The following is a 24,517-nucleotide window of genomic DNA, read 5'->3' as shown; positions in this document are numbered from 1 at the left end:
GACATCCATCTGGAGCGGAGCGGCAGCATCCTGAAGACCTCCGACGCGGAACATCCATCCTGGCCGACGACTGAATGACGAATGACGGTTCCTTTAAATGACGTCATCCAAGATGGCGTCCCTCGAATTCCGATTGGCTGATAGGATTCTATCAGCCAATCGGAATTAAGGTAGGAATATTCTGATTGGCTGATGGAATCAGCCAATCAGAATCAAGTTCAATCCGATTGGCTGATCCAATCAGCCAATCAGATTGAGCTCGCATTCTATTGGCTGTTCCGATCAGCCAATAGAATGAGAGCTCAATCTGATTGGCTGATTGGATCAGCCAATCGGATTGAACTTGATTCTGATTGGGTGATTCCATCAGCCAATCAGAATATCCTACCTTAATTCTGATTGGCTGATAGAATCCTATCAGCCAATCGGAATTCGAGGGACGCCATGTTGGATGACGTCATTTAAAGGAACCGTCATTCGTCGTTCAGTCGTCGGCCAGGATGGATGTTCCGCGTCGGAGGTCTTCAGGATGCTGCCACTCCGCTCCAGATGGATGTCGATAGAAGATGCCGCCTGGATGAAGACTTCAATTGGATGGAAGACCTCTTCTGCCCCGCTTGGATGAAGACTTCAATCGGATGGAAGACCTCTTCTGCCCCGCTTGGATGAAGACTTCTACCGGATCATGGACATCTTCAGCCCCCCGCTTGGGCTTGGATCAGGACATCGGAGGAGCTCTTCAGGACGGATCGGTGAACCTGGCAGGGTGAAGACAAGGTAGGAAGATCTTCAGGGGCTTAGTGTTAGGTTTATTTAAGGGGGGTTTGGGTTAGATTAGGGGTATGTGGGTGGTGGGTTGTAATGTTGGGGGGGGGGGTATTGTATGTTTTTTTTACAGGCAAAAGAGCTGAACTTCTTGGGGCATGCCCCGCAAAGGGCCCTGTTCAGGGCTGGTAAGGTAAAAGAGCTTTTAACTTTAGTAATTTAGAATAGGGTAGGGCATTTTTTATTTTGGGGGGCTTTGTTATTTTATTAGGGGGCTTAGAGTAGGTGTAATTAGTTTAAAATTGTTGTAATATTTTTCTTATGTTTGTAAATATTTTTTTATTTTTTGTAACTTAGTTCTTTTTTATTTTTTGTACTTTAGTTAGTTTATTTCATTGTAGTTATTTGTAGATATTGTATTTAATTAATGTATTGATAGTGTAGTGTTAGGTTTAATTGTAGGTAATTGTAGGTATTTTATTTAATTAATTTATTGATAGTGTAGTGTTAGGTTTAATTGTAACTTAGGTTAGGATTTATTTTACAGGTAATTTTGTTATTATTTTAACTAGGTAACTATTAAATAGTTCTTAACTATTTAATAGCTATTGTACCTGGTTAAAATAATTACAAAGTTGCCTGTAAAATAAATATTAATCCTAAAATAGCTACAATGTAATTATAATTTATATTGTAGCTATATTAGGATTTATTTTACAGGTAAGTATTTAGCTTTAAATAGGAATAATTTATTTAATAAGAGTTAATTAATTTTGTTAGATTAAAATTATATTTAATTTAGGGGGGTGTTAGTGTTAGGGTTAGACTTAGCTTTAGGGGTTAATACATTTATTAGAATAGCGGTGAGCTCCGGTCGGCAGATTAGGGGTTAATAATTGAAGTTAGGTGTCGGCGATGTTAGGGAGGGCAGATTAGGGGTTAATACTATTTATTATAGGGTTAGTGAGGCGGATTAGGGGTTAATAACTTTATTATAGTAGCGCTCATGTCCGCTCGGCAGATTAGGGGTTAATAAGTGTAGGCAGGTGGAGGCGACGTTGAGTGCGGCAGATTAGGGGTTAATAAATATAATATAGGGGTCGGCGGTGTTAGGGGCAGCAGATTAGGGGTACATAGCTATAATGTAGGTGGCGGCGCTTTGCGGTCGGCAGATTAGGGGTTAATTATTGTAAGTAGCTGGCGGCGACGTTGTGGGGGGCAGGTTAGGGGTTAATAAATATAATACAGGGGTCGGCGGTGTTAGGGGCAGCAGATTAGGGGTACATAGGGATAACTTAGCTGGCGGCGCTTTGCGGTCGGCAGATTAGGGGTTAAAAAAAAATCGAGTGGCGGCGATGTGGGGGGACCTCAGTTTAGGGGTACATAGGTAGTTTATGGGTGTTAGTGTACTTTAGAGTACAGTAGTTAAGAGCTTTATGATCCGGCGTTAGCCCAGAAAGCTCTTAACTCCTGACTTTTTTCTGCGGCTGGAGTTTGGTCGTTAGATTTCTAACGCTCACTTCAGACACGACTCTAAATACCGGAGTTAGAAAGATCCCATTGAAAAGATAGGATACGTAATTTACGTAAGGGGATCTGCGGTATGGAAAAGTCGCGGCTGAAAAGTGAGCGTTAGACCCTTTTTTCAGTGACTCCAAATACCGGCGGTAGCCTAAAACCAGCTTTAGGAGCCTCTAACGCTGGTTTTCACGGCTACCGCCAAACTCCAACTCTAGGCCAGAATTCACTTAAAATAAAAAATAAATGGTTCAAATTCAAGGAATCAAATGCCTTTTTGACATCAACTGCAAAAATAGCAATATCATTCTCAATCGTATGGATTTTATTTAGTTTTTTTAACAAGTCATAATATGAAAGGATAAAAAATACTTTTCTTAAATTTGTATAAGAAATTCACCCTTTATAAAATCCAGTTTGATCCTTATGGATCATTTGTGGGATAAGCAATTGAAAACTTTTTGCTAAAATCGATGTAAGAAACATTGTAGTCTGAATTGAGGAGTGCAATGGGACTATACAAATCAATCATTTCTGGATCTTTATTTGTTTTTGGAATTAACATAATACATGAGTTCAAAAAATTCCCAGACATTTAATTCTCTTTTTCAAGATAATGATTAAAAAAGCTGAACAAGAGTAGGGGTAAGATGATTCTGCAAAACCTTATCTGGACCCACTGCCTTATTAAATGATAATCCCTTAATCGCTTCATCAATCTCTTGGGAAGAAATATGTGTATTGAGATTGGTCAATTTCTTATTTGTAATTTGAGGTACTATCTTGCCAAAATGTTTTCCTTTTTAATAAATTACTGTCTACATGTGAGTTAATTTTTTGGAAATATTTACAAATTCTGTTCTTCAATATTTGACAACTTTTTATCTCCAATCCTGATTGTGTTATTAAAAGTCTGCCTTCCCTAAGATTGAGTTAAATTTTCCAAGAATTTCCATTTTTTGATACCAAAACAATAAAATCTTCATCTTGGTTTTAGATTTTGCATTGAAGCAATTTGAAAAAACTAAGCATCTCTTTCCTGCCTCGAAGCACACAACTTATGCCTATTCTATTCAGAAGGCATCCTCACATATGCATTATATATATGATTTAATTTTTAATTGTTATGCCAATTGAGTTTCTCTAGCAACAACATATCCAATGATATCTCCTCTCAATACAGCTTTTGCTGTTTCCCAATGTACCTCTGGTTTGTTCCCATACTCCTGATTCAGATTACAATATTTTTTCCATTTCTCACACAAAAATTGTTTGAACTTAACATTAAAGGTCAGGTATTGAGGATATCTTAATGGATTGTCTCAAGAAGATTACAGGGTTAATCATTCCCCTATTTTTTTTTAATTAAATTATGTTAATCTGTAAAAAAAAATACACATAATGTTGTTATATAAGCACTTTACAACCTAATTTCATCCATGACTCCCTTTCAGAGTGTGAAAATAATTATCCATAGTGTGATCTAGAGAAGACACTCAAAACAGTGTCACTCTGTCTTGTAGTGTGACGTGACTAATTATTAGAAACCATAATAATAAAAGTAAAAAAATCACTTGTGTTAAAATAAATAAATTTCTAAAATGTGATATATAGTATATAATATAAAAGTGGTAGATTTTTGCAATAAATACACTAACAAAGGATATATGTTATTGTCAAGAGCTTGAAGTACAGTAAGGGTGATTAATGATGTACTTTGAAAATTATCCAATGGGCTACTCACGTGTTGCAGAGCCTAGACTGGCTCTGGAGGTAACACAAACCCACTTTTATACTTTAGGACAACCAGTATTCATCCAGTCTTGCTCAAATGTATAGATATAAAACAATATTTATTAAAAACAATTTACACAGATAAAAAAGCCACAATATTGCCCTTAATTTAAAGTCACTCGGGTATAGTTCCACTATATGTATTTAGTGGGTGTAGTCCACCGGTCTAGAGGTCAGATGGAAACAGATTATATCCTGTTCAAAACTTTGCCTCAATACAACCGGGACCGTAGCATTGCCTTTCCTGGTGACATGTGCGTAAGTGGGAGTGGCTAGAATGGTTCTCTGACTTACGTTTTGCCATATACGTACGGCTTTTTCAAGGAGCTGGTGTGCGTTATCTAATTGTCCTTATATAGGCAGTTCCAGGAAGTTGTTCCACCATCTTTGAGGATGTGATGTCATCGTTGAAATTGTCGCCATATTTGAAAAGAGCAAAAATTCATTTTAGTATGGGCATAGAGTTTCTCTGTTTTATTTATTTATTGGATTATCCTATAGTGATTGTATTCTTCCATTAATCCTTAGCTCTCAGCAACATATAAAACCTACAGTATATATATATATATATATATATATATATATATATATATATATTCTAAGGATTGTAACACCTTCAATTATTTATCTTAATAAAACAATGTGCATAGATAGCAGTTGGCATATAAAATCAAAGACGAAAATAATTGGGTGAATAATTGTAATATATGCTATATCATAAAAAATATAATTAAAATACCTTTTAAATAACGTCATTCATATTAAAATATTTTAAGTATACATAAATAATCCCATTCAATACATTGCCCCGGGCTAAACATGGCCCTCTGTATATAATTGGGAAAATGTTCTATCTTGTAATAGAGAGAGGGATAACCCATCTGGAAGGCAAATAAAGTTTCTTTAAATGAGCGTATTTCTTTCCCTTTCCGCTTGTTTCTTATGTTAAACTCTTATAATAAAATTATAATTATTGTGGATCTAGTGGGAGGGGAATTTAATTGAGGTGATGGAGTTCTAAATCCTTAAAGGGATATATTAACCTCCAACAAGAGGTTTATGTAAGATATGTAAATCTTATGTTATACATATAATTATAATGTGGTAAAAGATGTAAGGGGAAGAGGGATTTACTTTAGAAAATAAAGAAGTTTGAAATCTTCATTAGGTACAAATGTATTCATGGTATATATCCACTTCATCTCCATATGTCCTAAATTATTGGATCTATCTCCCCCTTCCAATGTGGAACCTCTTTTCTGATCCCTATAAATTCTAATAATGATGATGTGATTGTCTGCTTACACTTATTGGTGTTGCATTTTCATCATAATAATACAATGATCTTCTTGCCTCAGGAGAAAATAAATACAGCAAAATAGTGAAGTACAGTAAGGATGATTAATGATGTACTTTGAAAATTAGCCAATGGGCTACTCACATGTTGCAGAGCCTAGACTGGCTCTGCTCTGTAGGGCCACCAGTATTTATTTAGCCACCAATCAGCAAGTGCTACCCAGGTGTTGAACCAACAATGGGCCGGCTCCTATGCTTATATTCTTGCTTTTTTAAATAAAGATAGCAAGAGAACAAAGAAAAAATTATAATAGGAGTAAATTAGAAAGTTGTTTAAAATGGCATGCTCTATCTGAATCATGAAAAAAATGGGTTTTGTGTCCCTTTAATATGTTATGCTCAGAGGATAAAAGAAGAGAGGTGATACAGCTGCATCTCCTCACCAGCAGCAGCACTTCCTCAAACTGTAGCTGGCTAGCCTCAGGTCCTGTAGCCCACGGGGAAATCTCCTGGTGTCTTGGTAGGCTAATTCGGCCTTGCCTCTTATTACAGACTTTACATGTAACCAATGATAAAGCTACAGAATATAACCTCACATTTTCATACTATGAATACAGACATCCACAGATTATCTAAAAATCTTACTATGGAGGGCTCTATTTGATTGTTGATATGGAATGGACTTTTAAATTATGCTCATCATGTTCTTGCAAATAAAGTGTAATAAGGTTTTATCATCACAGGATGACCCAGTCTTTTGTTGGATGGCAACTATGTAGTATTTCTACAAATCTAAACAAAAAGTTACTGATTTAATAATATTTTAATTTAGATATCACACTATTATCGCAGTAATTTATTTTTCTGACTACTTGATGCTCTATCTAGGCTGGCGGTACAAAGTGTCTGTCGAGATTGCTGGCTCAGCAAGTGTAAAAGGAAATTTCAAGGTTTCTTTATCTGGAACACTATATGAAATTTACAAGTAAGTAAACACAAGAGCACATGGACTGTCTAAAATATATTTTTTCTTTTAATTAGTATATCAGAACCTGCTAATGCTAATGAAACCTCTGTTATACTATTTAGATTTGTCAAAATAGATTATATAATTATTAATATGAAATATCACAGTTGCATTAGCCATTATTTAAGTGTACATAGTATACTATACATCATCATTTGAAGGGACAGTAAACACTAGAGAAATGAAAATTCGAAAGAATACACAAAAGAAATACTGATGAAAATCGTCAATATTCATTTGTTTCCTTGAATTTTTTTTAGGGCTTAATGCTTACCTTTTGCACATTGGAGAGTGCACTAACCCAGTCCTCTTCCATGACAGAATCCTGGCCGAGCTAACAGGAGGCTCCTAGGTCCTAAACTAGATGGTTTAGTGAAGGCCTTGGGAGCCTCCCGCGGTAAGGGGTCGATTTATGAAGCAGCGGATGCTGCTTCCGACCCACTCCGCTTCAGTTCCGCCTGAAGCGAAAGTTAAGAAGCAGTGGTCCTGCTCCTTAACTCGTCTGCCACCTCTGAGGTGGCAGACAGCAATCAGTCCAATCGAATACGATCGGGCTGATTGACACCCCCTGGTAGTGGCCGCAAATCTGCAGGTGGCACTATTGCACCAGCAGTTCACAAGAACTGCTGGTGCAATGATAAATGCCAACAGTGTATGCTGTTGGCATTTATCGATGTGCCGTGGACATGATACGCTTCATCGTATTATGTCCGTCCGCACAATAATAAATTGACCCCACTGTCTCCTATTAGCGAGGCCGGGGTTCTGTCATGGAAGAGGAGAGGGTTAATTTTTTCACCTGTACCTTTGACATTTACATTTGTTTTAGTGATTGTAAAGTTTAATAAATAAGTGCCCGGCATCTAAAACTAAGCTTAAAAACAGGGGCACTTTCATTTATTAAAGATTACAATGAAGCTTCCTTTGTAAAATACTTACCTTTGCTTTATGGAAAACAGACAGCCAATCCTCCACGAGCAACTCCTGCTGTAGTTAGCAGACTGATGACAAATCCGGCTTCCTCCAATCATTGTGTGCCTCACGAGCTGAACACCAAAAGGGGGCACGCAATGATTGGAGGAAGCAGGATTCGTCATTGCTTTGCTAACTACAGCAGGAGCTGCAGTATTTGTCTCTTTTTAAACTAAACAAATACCGAATAGTGCAGGCAACTATTATTCTGGGAAACAAATATTCATTACAAAATTGTCTGGGAAAAAAAAAAAAATCTTGGCTGCACAAGTCTAGCAAATACCTTGTAATTCCTAATGTTATACAGGTTTCCAATAGGTCAACATATCAGCAGAGTCTCAACATTATTAGAACAGATTGACACCTTGTTTTTGGCAATTTTTTGTGTTTGTCAGGCCCCACCACTTTCCTTATTTGGAGGAGCCAATCCAAACTTGAGCTTGAAGAAGGCAGAGCTTGCCACTGTCATTGTGTTAGCAAAAATTCCATTGATTGGCTTCAACACAAATTTTGTTGAAAATCTTCCATTTTCAGAGTTGGATTACCGAAAAAGGGAACAAAAATAATGAAATTATGTTGCAAACTGTTTAACTAAACATAATTAAGCACTTTATATTACAATCTTAGTATTTACTGTCCCTTTGCAAATGATCTGCATACAAAATGCTAACGTTGCAAGCACTACTTTGTTAGAGAACATTATTTGTGCATTGCTGACCCTAGCTGACTATATGCAGAACTCTGAAAAGGGTTAAATATTTAGGTAAAGTTCCGCTCAGAAGCCTTAACCACTGCAGCCCCTGAGAAGGGCACATTCAGTGATTGGCTGCTACGGTACATAGTACTGCCACTGCTGATTTAGTCACTGGGTATATCCTGCTCAGGAGATGCAATGGTTGTGGTTAATGAGCTGGACTTGAGGGGGATAAACAGAATGGGCTAGATTACAAACGGAACACAATCAATAGAGTAGGGAGTGTTATTTTTTGAGCATGGTTAAATATTTTAAATAAAGCATCTTACACAGATTAAACTTTTAACAAGCTCTATACTTTTAATTGATAGCACAGAGAGCGCTATTAGGGAGCTTATTATACTATGGAAAGTGGTGACCTAAATATTGAGCTTGAGCATAATCCAAAAATACCACTGTAAAATTTAGCTATTTTTGAGATTTAAATTAAACCATTATTATAAATAGTATAGCACAGAACTACATGAAGAACTTCACTTATTGAGAACCATCAGTTTAGCGTGCCACTTGCTTAGCTCTCTCTCTGCTTAGTGTTTGAGTGATATACAAAATACATTTTACAGTGCACTCCCATAGAATTCTATTATGTGAGAGATTTAGCGCACCTATGTTATCTGACATGTATATGTTAGCGATACCTAGATTTTCGCTCAAGCAATAAATAATAACTTTGGACGTGTAATATGAGTGCAAATATATTTGCACTCTACTTTCAATCTAGGTCATAATAAGCTAGAGCCAGTATTAAGAAATAAATTTGGTTAAATGTGTGATTTAATAAAGACATCTTTTTAACCTTATATACTAAATGCATGGTTTACTCTAACAGAATTACTCATATGTAACATATTTCCACAGGGGACTCATCACACCTGGCAGCACATACACGGCTTTCATTGACCAGAATAAAAATCTTGGGACTGTCACTGGAGGGTTATTTATGTGGCACAGTGACCTCTCTAATTTTTTTTTCTCAACTAAATTATTGGCTAAATCTGTGACAGTGCAATATGGGAAAGATGGTACCACGTAAGTCTTAAACATATTATACTTACATAAATCAAACCTTATAGTGAAAAAAAACAGAAGAATGATGTTTACAAATAAAATAGAGTGCTGTTACTTGAGCATTTTAAAATATTTTTGGCCAGATTACAAGTGGAGCAGTATTTAAAGTTCCTGCTCGAGCGTTAACTCCGCTAGAAGTAAACGTTTTTGAGCACGTCGGGTAGCGCTCGTATTGCAAGTTAACCCGACATGCGTAAAAAGAAGAACTTAGAATATCACGCACACAATAATGTATTCCCCCATAGTAGTTAATGGAGCAAAAAAAGTGGAAAAACACCCTACTTGCTCGCAAACTTGATCGCCTATTCTTAAAGGGACAGTCTAGTCAAAATTAAACTTTCATGATTCAGATAGGGCATGCAATTTTAAACAACTTTCCAATTTACTTCTATTATCTAATTTGCTCAATTCTTTAGATATCCTTTGTTGAAGAAATAGCAATGTACATGTGTGAGTCAATCACACAAGGCCTTTATGTGCAGCAACCAATCAGCAGCTACTGAACATATCTAGATATGCTTTTCAGCAAGTGATATCAAGAGAATGAAGCAAATTAGATAATAGAAGTAAATTAGAAAGTTGTTTAAAATGACATGCTCTTTCTAAATCATGAAAGAAAAAATGTGGGTTTCATGTCCCTTTAAGTGCGCTAATCGACATGAAAATATGAATATTTCACATTCCAATATTATTCACATAGAAGATGTTATTTTTATTCATAAAAACATATTTTTTTATATATATATATATATATATATATATATATATATATATATATATATATATATACACAGTAAATATATACAGTATATATGATGTTTTTTGCACAAATATTTATTTATACCATATTTTGCTATGTGGAGAACATTTACACTTGAAATATTTACAGTAAATACACAGTATAACACTTTATTACAAATGAATGCTACATTAAAGGGATAGTAAAACAAAAAATGTTATTGTTTAAAAAGATAGATAATCCCTTTATTTAACATTCCCCAGTTTTGCATAACCAACACTGTTCTAGAAATGTACTTTTTACCTCTGTAATTACCTTGTATCTAAGCTTCTGCTGACTGCCTCCGTATCTCAGATCTTTTGACAGACTTGCATTTCAGGCAATTAGTGCTGACTCTTAAATAACTTCACATGCATGAGCACAGTGTTATCTATATGAAATTCATGAACTAATGCCCTCTAGCTGTGACTGCCTGTCAAATGCAGAGGTGGCCTTCAAGGGTTTAGAAATTAGCATATGAGCCTACCTAGGTTTAGCTTTCAACTAAGAATAACAAGAGAACAAAGCAAATTTGATAATAAAAGTAAATTAGAAAGTTGTTAAAAATGACATGCCCTATCTGAATCATGAAAGTTTAATTTGGACTTTACTATCCCTGTAATTTGATTTTTTTTTCATGTTTTCAACTGTGTAACTGCAAATGGCTCCAAGGCACTTATATAAACGTCTTATGTGTGTACATATGTATTTATGTGTTTATATGTGTTTATATGTTTGTAAATACACATATATATATATATATATATATATATATATATATATATATATATTTTCAAAGAAAAATAGCAATGGCACTACATAGATAGAGTGGGGATGCTCCGTCTGGTTTTATTATTATATATACCTTCTGACTAGAGTGCTTGTGCAGAGAAACAACTTGCAAATATAGTCTAAATCACTAAAGGGTTTGAGACTGAAAGAATGCACTTATATAGCACTTCTAATACCCCTGAAATGTTTAGACATCATTCTAAACAAACAGGACCAAAAGGTTTAATTCTTAAATTAAAACATAACTTTTATTACTACAAAGGTTGTATAAAATCACTGTGTAAGTGTGTGTAGTTTAAAAACACATAGAAACTTGAATCAGAATTATTATTACTGTGATGAAGCATAGGCATATATGGGCATAATTTGAAAGCAACCACGATATATAGTGTTAATTCTGTGGACAAATGTTAGTAACCATAACAAGGTGGGGAGTTATTGTTCGATAATTATGTATCCCACTAATTATTTAGCACTGGTTAACGTACCGAATCAAAGATTGTATCACATTGTGCTAAGTATTCACACTATTGTGGGAATGAGTGTGCCCAAATAAATCAGGGCTGTTTTAGTTACAAAAATAGCTACGTGATATACTTGCCCTTAAAGTAGAGATCCACTTGTGAAAGGAACAGGGTTGTGCTGTTGATATTACCCTTTTAAATTATAGTGGTATAATATTGCTCAGTGGGTATACAAATAAATTCACAATCATGTTAAATAATGAAGCGTTATTCCTTCACGCTCGAGTAGAGCTTTCAGTTGATTTGGGGCATGATAAATATAACACCATGCAGCACTATGAGCCTTTAGTTGGCGTTGCTATATTGAGTCTTTTTTAGAGCAAAGAGATTACTGTGCCCATATAAACATATATCCCATAGGGATTGCTATTATCCCATAGGGGGTACCTTTTCACACCTAACTGGTATACATTGGCATACACCCTGTGGTGCATTTGTCATTTGCTATTTGTTTTTATTATCGATTTTAATAAACACCCATATGTTTTTACACATATATCCAGTTTGATTGGTGTTTTGAAAAGACCCTCTATTTAACTACCCTTTGGCAAGACTGCCAGCCCCGCAATATTCCTTCCAACCACAGTGCCTGTGACGTCGCTGTATCGTATGGCTGCTGCTCGTGGTGAGGATTGCCTTTCATTAGCTAGCTGGTTTGCTGCAAAAAATCAGCCTGCTCCTACTGGCACAACTGAGTGCCGCTCTATTTGTGAGTACCCTGCATCTTCTTGTTTTTTATACCTGGTTAAAGTTGGATTCACACATGTGGCGCCTCTGTCCTTTTTTGTTTTTACATGGTGTTATTATGAGTGTAACTTTACATTGTTATATTTTTTTAATAGGTTTTGTGACACTTCCCCCCCCCCCCACCGCTAAACAGTTAAGCAGAGCTCTGCGGTCGCCCTATTCCGATGAGCGATAACTTCAATTGTGCTCAAGCAATAGTGTTTACTTTCATCTTTTAATACGAGTGAGAAACCCGATGCAGGCAAACATCCGTGATAAACCGCTTTTCGCTCGTGTGTAATTGTTGGTGTTCTACTTGTAATCTAGCCCGTTATGGGTTTAGTTGTTGATACTGGATAGCTTTGCTTTTTAAAGGATGAAATACAGAAGTTTAAATTACATTTTTATAGGCAAATGGTAATGGTGTTTTAAGCTACATAATTTGATTTTGAAGAATATGTTATGACTTTAATATTCAACAAAGGATAAGAGCAGTTTATTTGAAAAGCTCATTAATCAAATTCAACATATTTTTATTAGATCCACACAAAAACAAATTATGTGAAAAATTTCAATGAGATTCCTATGCATAAACAAGGCACATTGTATAAAACTATTGAGGCACCTTCATGTGTTAATTTTTTATTTGGAACTAATATATATTTTCTTAAATATAGATCTAACTATGACGAAGCCACTATAGTTTTTCCGAATATTTGTTGACACATAACTATTTTTTGTTTGAGGGGCGATTCTATCTCCAGAGATGTGGAACAGCTATGGGCGCCAAATTTGCGCCATCCTACGCGAACCTATTTTTAGGTTGGTGGGAGCTCTTCCACATCTTTGGAGATAGGAATCCCTTTCATAGTAATATTATATATTATGGACGGTATATTGATAATTTTGTTTTTTGTCTGGGAGGGGGACAGGGATTCCATTAACAATGTTCACCAGTATTCACAAAGAAATAATTTGAATCTCTGTTTCACTATTGAATCAAGTACAGAGTTACTAAATTTTCTGGATGTAACACTGAAACCACATGATAGCATCATTGAAGTGGAACTATATCGTAAACCCTTGTCGGGTAATAGTATCTTGAAGTATAATTCTTGTCACCTTTTAAGCTCTATTCCGAAGAGTCAACTAATTAGGGCAAAGCGTAACTGTTCTAATTCAGTTGTATATGAACAAAAAGCAGCTAATGTAATGGAGAGATTACAATTGCGAAGTTACCCTAAGGAGGTTTGGAAACAGGCTAAAGATGTTGTTGACAGAATACCTAAAAGTACCAAAAAGGACAAACATTCAATTTCTCCCATTTTTATTACATCTTACAGTATAGAATATGTTAAGATTTGCAAAAAATATATCCATACTTCAAAATGATGATAAATTGAATGAAATTGTGAGCAATGGTTGTAAATTTGTTTCACGGAAAGCAAAAACACTTAGGAACATATTATCCCTTTCTATGTTACCTAAAGAAACTTCTGGCACATGGTTGCAGAAGAGAAATGGTTACTTTAAATGTAATGCTTCTAGCTGTAAAACCTGTTCACATATCATTCGGGACAATTCTTGCAAATCGGAGGTACTTGGCAAGGAATTAGATATCCACTATTTTATCAATTGCAATAGCACCCATGTTATATATCTCTTAACCTGTCAAGGATGCAAAATACAGTATACAGGTCGAATGAAGAGGTCCCTTAAGGACCGGTGTTTGGAGCATCTTAGATCAATTAAGGATCCAGAGTCTAAAACACCAGTGGCTAAACACTTTAGATATCACAACAATTCTGACAGCACTTTACTTAAGATACAAGGTATTGACATTATACCTAGGCACCCTAGGGGTGGCAATAGGGAAATTAAATTGGATGAAAGAGAGGTCTTTTGGATCCTCCACCTTAAAACTAGGGTGCCCTCTGGTTTAAATTCAAGGATGGATGTCAATATGTTTATTAAAGATTAAAAAAAAAAAAAAATTAATAGTATTGGAAAATTGATGTATCTGTAAATTAATGGGATTTGTTAACATATTCTTTATCACTGTGTACAATTTTTTGTGCTTCAATTCAATCTATATATGTACTTACAGGTGGTATTTAGCATTTAATGTATGTTTTAAACACAGTACTTTATGAACATGTATAGATAAGATCATTCATTAGGAAACAGATGATCTTAGTAAGCGGCAATTGCACTATACTTTAATTATCCTATATGTTGTATATACTTTTTTTTGTTTGCCCCCATCTCCAGAACAGCTGGTGAGACTCCTGTTAATTTATATTACACTTTATTGAAATTAAAAAAGAGAGAGGTAGATCTACCCTTACATGGCAGTTATTTATCAGAGTATCATAGATCTGGCCACATAGCTAGGGGATTCAGGGTCCACAATATACCTACGATAGGTAGAGAGAATCCAGAATTTAGAAAGAAATGGTGCTATATCCTCAACAAGTGCTCTTTGGACTTAGTCCTATTAGTAATTGAGGAAGTGACGGATATTTTGGCCAAAGTAAGGATTGAAATACACTTGTTTGAAACTGCACACAATAGTACCTTAACTAGTGACCAACAGGAAAACTGGCTGACTAAAATTTCACAACAGATTAAAAAGTATAAAAATGACCTAATAGTATTCAAAAATAGGAAATTGGAAGCAGTAAATATTGATTACATACAAGGGAAGGTATATAAGTGGTTAACTGCATCACGTGGGGGGGGGGGGGGCAACCAAGGAGAAGGCAGAGAAATATGAGGGTAAAGTTTGATACGGTTGACACCAGTGGGGCAGATCCTTCTGACACAGACAGAAACCTCTCAATCTCATCACATCCATCACCCCCAACACATAGCGATCAGGGTCAATTTGTTTTTTCCCAAACTTATAAATCTCACTCTACTCCTAGCCAATTTTTAGGCGTTACCACATGATCCCGAGGGGGAGGAACAATAGACCCCATATTAGGAGGGCGCGGTACCAGACACAGGCCCCCCCGACGAGGCAGACAGAGGATAAAGTGATAAACTTAAGTACACATAGCCTATCTGTCATTGAGTGTGAGGTACTTAACAAGGGTTTATCCTTTGTGCCCAGCACTTCCTTCTCAGAATTGGATCAAAAATTGGATTTTCATAAATTGAGTAGAACTATGAAAATCAAGGAATTTTTTCAGAACACGCAAACTAATAGAATTGCTTCTCCTATTGAATGCAAGTGTAAAAAACCAAGCTCCTTTGAACCTACTAATTGCAGCCCTAGTATCAAAACATTCATTAGATTAGTCACACAAGACTTGGATACAAAGAGAACACAAAAACCTTGGAAACATAATCTCTCTAGGGAACAAAGGGAACCTATTAAATCTCTCCAGGATGACCCCTCTATAGTCATTAGACCAGCCAACAAGGGCGGAGCCGTAGTTCTTTAGAACTATTCTGACTATAGGGGGGACATCCTTGAGCAATTAGCCGATAAAACTACCTATACCCTATTGCCCTCAGACCCAACCTGCACATATAAAAAACAATTAGACACACTTATTAAACTTGGACTAGAACAGGGATTTATCTCTGAACAAATCAGTGAATTTTGCACTACCATGTATCCTAGGATTCCAATCCTCTATACCATCCCCAAAATTTACAAAACATTGGACAAACCCCCTGGCCGCCCTATAGTGTCTGCTGTCCAGTCACTACTACAGCCAGTAGCCCAATATGTTGATATTCTATTACAGCCCATAGTTAGGGCATTTGTTCCTTCATCCTTGACACAAATTACCTAATTAGACAGTTCAAAGGTATACGGATCCAGGAAGACGATATCCTGGTCACTTTAGACATTAACAGTTTATACACCATCATCCCGCACCAAGAAGGTCTGACAGCAATCAGAGAACATCTAATACACAGTCAGGTGTATGAGAGCCCTCCTGTTGATTTCTTGCTGACCCTGATAGAGTTTTGTTTATAGAAAAACTACTTTCGGTTCAAAGGTGGTTTCTATTTACAAATTGCGGGCACAGCGATGGGGTCTTCTATGGCCCCATCCTATGCCAATATATTTATGTCACATTTCGAAAACCAATATTTGTGGGGCAAGTTTGATGAGTCTATTATCTTCTATCGAAGATATATTGTCAATATATTTTTAATCCGGCGTGGGGGTCAACAAGAACTCCAGGATTGGTTTCATACCTTTAACAGTACAGATACAACGGTTAGATTTAAAATGACTGAAAGCGAACATGAGATACATTTTCTGGATATTAGTATCTATAAGGAGGGGCACACTTTAGGTACAACACTGTATAACAAGCCTACAAATAGGAACTCGATTCTTAGAGCGGACAGTTGTCATCCTCCTGCACTTTTAAAAGGCATTGTTAGGTCCCAAATGATTAGGATGTTACAAAATAATTCTAACAAACAGACAGGGTCTCCCAGCTCAGTGGAGTGAGGGATAAATTCCTTCAAAGATGGTACAGACCACGTCTGGTCAACAAAATACTGGATGAGGTGTCACTTCTTACTCAGACTGACCTAATCACTGAAAGACCGAAGGTAGTAACCAGTGACAAACTAATCATGGCTACAATATTTACACCAAATACCACGAAAACTGGACAGATATTAAGAACACACTGGCCAGTAGTAGCATCTGACCCGAAATTACATTTTATGACAAACATGGACCCCATGGTGGGGTATAGAAGAGGGACTAACTTGAAGGATATGCTCATTAGAACTGATCCCAAACAGTGTTATACCACTAAGGCCAAAGTAAACATCAAAGGATCCTATCATTGCTTGGGGTGCACTACATGCAATGGATTAATCAGTACCAAATTGTTTCACCATCCACATACCAACCAGAGCTACACTATCAGACATTCTCTTACTTGTACTACCTCACATGTCATATATTTGCTTTTTTGTCCATATTCCAACTGTTATATTGGTAAAACTACATGAACATTGAGAGAACGCATGGCCCTACAAAAGGGTGAATCGGACCAGCCAGTGGTGACACACTGTGCAATCAAACACCATCCGGTATCATCTATCCGATACATCTTAATTGATCATGTCCCGAGCCTGGATAATGCGTAAAGCTCAGTGGATGTATAGGCTGGGCACAATCAACCCTGGAGGGCTGAATATAGCACCAGACTTTAAAGCATTGATTTAGTTCTGGCTAGTGTGGCACTTACCGGGAGTGCAATCCCATGCCACCAGGATTATATTGGAACAAATGGGGGTTCAGCGTTTCTATGATCAATGGCTGTTGTCCCCTCTAGTACCAATAATATACAGCAACAGGAAAATCTTGTTTCTTGGATACTGTGTGGAAGTCCAGGTGTGTATGGGTGGCCACTCAATATCCCACACTTCCCAACCAAATTTCGCTAGTGAACATTACCTTATCTATATGTACAAATACACTCACTTATGTTCTTCAGTATACTGATGGGGTACAACAAACCAGGGGTACATTTTGTCACTCAACGAAGGCACCCACAGACGGTCATAGTGTGTTGGAATGTGAATATCCAGCTTTAGCTCAACTGTAACCATGTATTAATCTAGGCATGCCTTGATTTACATAGATTCCTGGATGGTTTAATTCACTAAGATGAAAAGCAGGTTATATAAATCCATGTGGATACAAGCTAGATCACTGTATATTGGGAGTCTAGTAAAAAAAAAATGTGTCATAATTTAATGTTACAATCTAATGTGTGGATTCTGGCAATACGAGTTGCTTTATACATATACAATAGATGAATTAGATTCAACATCTAGGATGGTACAGTGTAGTCCTATAGTGCTTTTTTGTTTTTAAGTGTAGGTATTCTGCAACATTTTTTATTTCTAATTTTAGGCTTATTTTATTTTATTTTGTTCCATGTGGCATTTTTTACAAAAAAGACACGGTTGGGTCCCTACTAATGCAATGTAGGTGACCAAGTCCATTGGCACCACTATATACATTATGGTAGTGGTTAGTTGTTATGAGATAAGGCCACATTGGGGTACATTTGATGTCAAATATGATGCATAATATAGACAAAAGATGTATGTCAATATTTAAGCAGAAGGGTTATGTGCACGACAGTTATTTGATTAGTTCAATGCACTTTTATCAATGAACATAACTCTGAGTTGGGGTTACCCTTGGTTGGTTGTTGTTATATTTGAGAGTTTATTTGCTTTAAAATACAATGTGTTACGCACACCGGAAGTGATGTGATTACACTTCCGGCTACATGAGACATTGGAACGCAATCATGAGTTCCAGCACTAGAGTCTGGCACCACTGACATGATAGGCAGGTATGAGACGTGTATTTTGTCACTATAAATTGTGTGTTTTGGTTCACATTTGTTATGCTTATGAAGGGGATAATATCCCGAAAACGTTACATTAAAGTGTTTTCATCGTTTGAAAAAGACCTGTGAGTGCAATCTTTCATTGGATTATAATGGTATATCATTGCACCCAGGCAGATATCCTCAGGTGGGTCGGGCTTCAGAGTGGTTTTATATATATATATATATATATATATATATATATATATATATATATATATATATATATGTAAACTGTGCTGTGGTTTTAGTGAGTGCCCATTTCAGAGTGCAGAAATGTCATTCACTTTATATCTCCTATGGGTAGATGTCTCCGTCATTGTGTGAACAATTAGACTAGTGCATTGTTATCTATATTAGCGGTCGCCAACCAGTGGTCCGTGGAAGCGCACTTATATAGTCTCCAATGGGAGCCTTGTTCTTATGCGGTGAGACACGGCATGAGAACTAGTGCATGGGAAGTTTCTTGTTTAGATGAGAGGCCATGAGATCTATCTCTGGAAGACCCCACTGGTGGTCCATGAGAAGATGTTGGTGGTCCTTGACACCATCAAGCAGGAATTAATGTCCTCTGATGTTGTCACCCCTGTCATCAGTGAAAACAGACGGAGGAGGAGTTAAATTACAATCTACCTACACACCTTGCGTAGTACTGTGCAACTTGCGTAGCTAGATTGTATTTTTAACTCCTCTCGCCCAGTGCGCTGCTCAGAGGAAGATGCTTCCATTCTAAAGCCAGCAGAGGTTGGTATAGTCTTGGCTTGAAATAGTGGAAATAAAGTATATAAAAAAAGAAAATCTTAAAAAAAAATTCTCTCTTATATTTCATATATTTTCTTCGCCTTTACCTGTCTTTTCCTAATTCCTTAATATGGACTTACAACACTGTTTGTCTTCCTCCCCTCCATCTTCTTTTTTATTAAATATTAATTATTTTTCATTCTAATAATTTTATTCCACCTGAATTCCAGTAATTGCCATCCAGCAGATCAGCCATATCCCACCATTATATATATATATATATATATATATATATATATATATATATATATATATATATATATATATATATATATATATATATATATATATATATATATATATATATATATATGTTATATTAGTTGCCAAAAATATCAGTCGTGGATTGGCTCACATTCATTTTGAGAGCTTTCTGATATAAACTTAATTTATGACTCTGATGTCTGTCTATGATTATGAGTAGTTTTGAATAATTCCTAACTGGGGAAGTAACTTGGAAGACTTGTGGTCCTTTTAAACATCATTCTTTTTTTCCCACTTTCTGCCTCTCTGTTTCCAGTTCAAAAGTTGGCACTCACCCTTCATCTGTCATTTGGAAGTATTCTCTCAGTTCTGTCATTCAATTAGTTAATTCCAAAAAATAATTCTTAAAAATGTGTAAATATATACATAATGTAAACTTAGCTATGGTTATACTAGTTATGTACAGCAGTATATGTGTGTGTGTATATATATATATATATATATATATATATATATATATACTGTATATATATATATATATATATATATATATATACACACACATTATAGAGGTTTGTACCTTTAAAAAAAAAATAATGTTAGTGGTCCACGGGATTAAAAATTGTGAGTTTAGTGGTCACAGCGGCCTGAAAGGTTGGCGACCCCTGATCTATATGCATTACTAGGATTTGGCAGTTGGAGGTCACAACATCACCTATGTGCATGGTTCTATGAGTTGTTGGAAAATTCCCAAAACCCACCAAGACATTTACTCATGTATTTGATTGTAGGTACAGGGGTTCTTTCAAAGCCTCAGTCTATCCTGCATATTAACAGTGTCTCCTAATTTGAAACAGAAAAATCTCCACTTTCAAATGAGAGTTCTCTTGTCCCCAAAGATGCCTAGTAGACAATTTTGTTGCAAATGGAATAACCTACATTACTAGGCAGCATGGAGCTATTACTGTGAGGCAAGAGCTTTCCACAGAGTGGCAATATCTGTTTCTCATACCATAAAGGCAGTGAAGTGAAAAGGGGTCAGTACCTATAGGATGCTGTCAATTACCAATTAGTCATTTGTATTAGTTATTGTCTGCACTACTGGATACCTGGGAGGATCTTCACCTTGGAAAGAAAATAATACCCTGTATTGAACAAGTGGGCCATATACCCAACATATTTACAGGTGATCAACAGGTTATTGTGATCACCTGGAACACTTTTAAAATTAGAGGTTTTCTGATAAGTAGGGGCCCCATCTCTTCCATTAAACACTCATAGAGAAAAGAGACCCTATTTCCAAATTTAAAAAGTCCTCTTTTTCTAGTAAGTTATCTCATGCCTCACTGTTATTGGTAGGTGATTGTGCAAAAAGATGTCTGAAAAGTATTTTTTTAGTGAATGAAACACCAGTGTAGAATACTCTCCGAGCAAGGAAAAGGGGAGTTTTGTAGCACAAGGAAATTTCAGAAACATAAGATAATCAGGTTGTCATGGGTTTTTCAAGAGATTTAGAATCTGAAATTAATAAATTAAAATATCCATGAAAACTCATCCTATGCACATTACAAGGAAGTTCTGATTGATTGAAATAGACTCCATAGCTAGTAAAATATCGTACCAGATTAATTAAGACTATTTTTTTTTATTTTTTTTCAGGACTACAGTCTGTGGATTGTATAGAACAATAAAAAACGATTATCAGCTTATTGATAGTTGTTTATATAAAGATTACTTTGCTGACTGAATAAAACTTATTTAAAAACAAGAAAGAATTTTGTTTTTTAAATTATTTTTCTGATTTATTTATTTCTCTTTGCTCACATAGGGCTATATTACAAGTGGAGTGCTATTTAGTGTTCCCGCTTGAATATTAACTTTGCGAGTTGGGTATTATAAGTTGAAAGTAAAAAGCTAGCTCTTGCAAAAGCAGACATGTGCAAAAATATATACTTTGCTAAGTTTTGATTGTATAATTGCATTCCCCCATAGACTTCAATGGAGCCGCAATGTAAAAAAAAAACTTAAACCCAACCTTTCTTGCTAACCTTATCTCTTACTTGTACTACCTCACATGTCATATATTTGCTTTTTTGTCCATATTCCAACTGTTATGTTGGTAAAATTACAGGAACATTGAGAGAACGCATGGCCCTACAAAAGGGTGAATCGGACCAGCCAGTGGTGAGACACTGTGCAATCAAACACCATCCGGTATCATCTATCCGATACATCTTAATTGATCATCTCCCGAGCCTGGATAATGCGTAAAGCTCAGTGGATGTATAGGCTGGGCACAATCAACCCTGGAGGGCTGAATATAGCACCAGACTTTAAAGCATTGATTTAGTTCTGGCTAGTGTGGCACTTACCGGGAGTGCAATCCCATGCCGCCAGGATTATATTGGAACAAATGGGGGTTCAGCGTTTCTATGATCAATGGCTGTTGTCCCCTCTAGTACCAATAATATACAGCAACAGGAAAATCTTGTTTCTTGGATACTGTGTGGAAGTCCAGGTGTGTATGGGTGGCCACTCAATATCCCACACTTCCCAACCAAATTTCGCTAGTGAACATTACCTTATCTATATGTACAAATACACTCACTTATGTTCTTCAGTATACTGATGGGGTACAACAAACCAGGGGTGCATTTTGTCACTCAACGAAGGCACCCACAGACGGTCATAGTGTGTTGGAATGTGAATATCCAGCTTTAGCTCAACTGTAACCATGTATTAATCTAGGCATGCCTTGATTTACATAGATTCCTGGATGGTTTAATTCACTAAGATGAAAAGCAGGTTATATAAATCCATGTGGATACAAGCTAGATCACTGTATATTGGGAGTCTAGTAAAAAAAAAATGTGTCATAATTTAATGTTACAATCTAATGTGTGGATTCTGGCAATACGAGTTGCTTTATACATATACAATAGATGAATTAGATTCAACATCTAGGATGGTACAGTGTAGTCCTATAGTGCTTTTTTGTTTTTAAGTGTAGGTATTCTGCAACATTTTTTATTTCTTATTTTAGGCTTATTTTATTTTATTTTGTTCCATGTGGCATTTTTTACAAAAAAGACATGGTTGGGTCCCTACTAATGCAATGTAGGTGACCAAGTCCATTGGCACCACTATATACATTATGGTAGTGGTTAGTTGTTATGAGATAAGGCCACATTGGGGTACATTTGATGTCAAATATGATGCATAATATAGACAAAAGATGTATGTCAATATTTAAGCAGAAGGGTTATGTGCACGACAGTTATTTGATTAGTTCAATGCACTTTTATCAATGAACATAACTCTGAGTTGGGGTTACCCTTAACACATTAAGATGCATTATAGATATGTTGGTTCAAGGTGGGTATTATATGTGACTACAGGGTTAACATCTTAGCTCCCTGCGGTAACAGGTAGTTTATGCAGTAGAACATATTAAGCTCCATATAAGTCGACATGGGGATATCCAAAATCGTATATAGACAAATAGACCCGAGGTTGCTTTATGAATTTCAAGTGACATAATTACATCTAGGGCATTGTTTATCCCTTACGATAATGGTCTCCATGGCAACGGCATAATTTACTCACATCCTAATATGCATCATACATTAATGCTTGATAGATGTTATAGCACATCACAATGTTACACAGAAAGTATGGTTATAATACTTATAGATGGTTGTTGTTATATTTGAGAGTTTATTTGCTTTAAAATACAATGTGTTACGCACACCGGAAGTGATGTGATTACACTTCTGGCTACATGAGACATTGGAATGCAATCATGAGTTCCAGCACTAGAGTCTGGCACCACTGACACGATAGGCAGGTATGAGACGTGTATTTTGTCACTATAAATTGTGTGTTTTGGTTCACATTTGTTATGCTTATGAAGGAGATAATATCCCCGAAAACGTTACATTAAAATGTTTTCATCGTTTGAAAAAGACCTGTGAGTGCAATCTTTCATTGGATTATAGTGGTATATCATTGCACCCAGGCAGATATCCTCAGGTGGGTCGGGCTTCAGAGTGGTTTTATATATATATATCTATGTAAACTGTGCTGTGGTTTTAGTGAGTGCCCATTTCAGAGTGCAGAAATGTCATTCACTTTATATCTCCTATGGGTAGATGTCTCCGTCATTGTGTGAACAATTAGACTAGTCCATTGTTATCTATATTAGCGGTCGCCAACCAGTGGTCTGTGGACCACTGGTGGTCCATGAGAAGATGTTGGTGGTCCTTGACACCATCAAGCAGGAATTAATGTCCTCTGATGTTGTCACCCCTGTCATCAGTGAAAACAGACGGAGGAGGAGTTAAATTACAATCTACCTACACACCTTGCGTAGTACTGTGCAACTTGCGTAGCTAGATTGTATTTTTAACTCCTCTCGCCCGGTGCGCTGCTCAGAGGAAGATGCTTCCATTCTAAAGCCAGCAGAGGTTGGTATAGTCTTGGCTTGAAATAGTGGAAATAAAGTATATAAAAAAACAAAATCTTAAAAAAAATTCTCTCTTATATTTCATATATTTTCTTCGCCTTTACCTGTCTTTTCCTAATTCCTTCATATGGACTTACATCACTGTTTGTCTTCCTCCCCTCTATCTTCTTTTTTATTAAATATTAATTATTTTTCATTCTAATAATTTTATTCCACCTGAATTCCAGTAATTGCCATCCAGCAGATCAGCCATATCCCACCATTATATATATATATATATATATATATATATATATATATATATATATATATATATATATGTTATATTAGTTGCCAAAAATATCAGTCGTGGATTGGCTCACATTCATTTTGAGAGCTTTCTGATATAAACTTAATTTATGACTCTGATGTCTGTCTATGATTATGAGTAGTTTTGAATAATTCCTAACTGGGGAAGTAACTTGGAAGACTTGTGGTCCTTTTAAACATCATTCTTTTTTTCCCACTTTCTGCCTCTCTGTTTCCAGTTCAAAAGTTGGCACTCACCCTTCATCTGTCATTTGGAAGTATTCTCTCAGTTCTGTCATTCAATTAGTTAATTCCAAAAAATAATTCTTAAAAATGTGTAAATATATACATAA

At 36.1% G+C, this 24,517-nt stretch overlaps 1 protein-coding gene across 1 annotated transcript in view; it reads left to right on the top strand.

Annotated features, from left to right (window-relative positions):
- The window catches only part of LOC128640256 (pancreatic triacylglycerol lipase), a 136,163-nt gene extending 114,979 nt beyond the window's left edge, over positions 1-21,184 (top strand). Inside the window, exons 11-13 of the mRNA XM_053692685.1 lie at positions 6,262-6,358; positions 8,985-9,155; positions 21,071-21,184. Of these exons, the coding sequence (XP_053548660.1) occupies positions 6,262-6,358; positions 8,985-9,155; positions 21,071-21,158 (356 nt within the window). The 3' untranslated portion in view covers positions 21,159-21,184. The remainder of the gene's footprint in view (positions 1-6,261; positions 6,359-8,984; positions 9,156-21,070) is intronic.
- Positions 21,185-24,517: the final 3,333 nt, after the last annotated feature.

This window comes from Bombina bombina, chromosome 9 (genome assembly GCF_027579735.1).
Source record: "Bombina bombina isolate aBomBom1 chromosome 9, aBomBom1.pri, whole genome shotgun sequence".
In the NCBI taxonomy this organism is placed as follows: Eukaryota; Metazoa; Chordata; class Amphibia; order Anura; family Bombinatoridae; genus Bombina; species Bombina bombina.
Note: the sequence above shows the minus strand (reverse complement) of the source record. Positions and strands in the feature narration are given on the sequence as shown.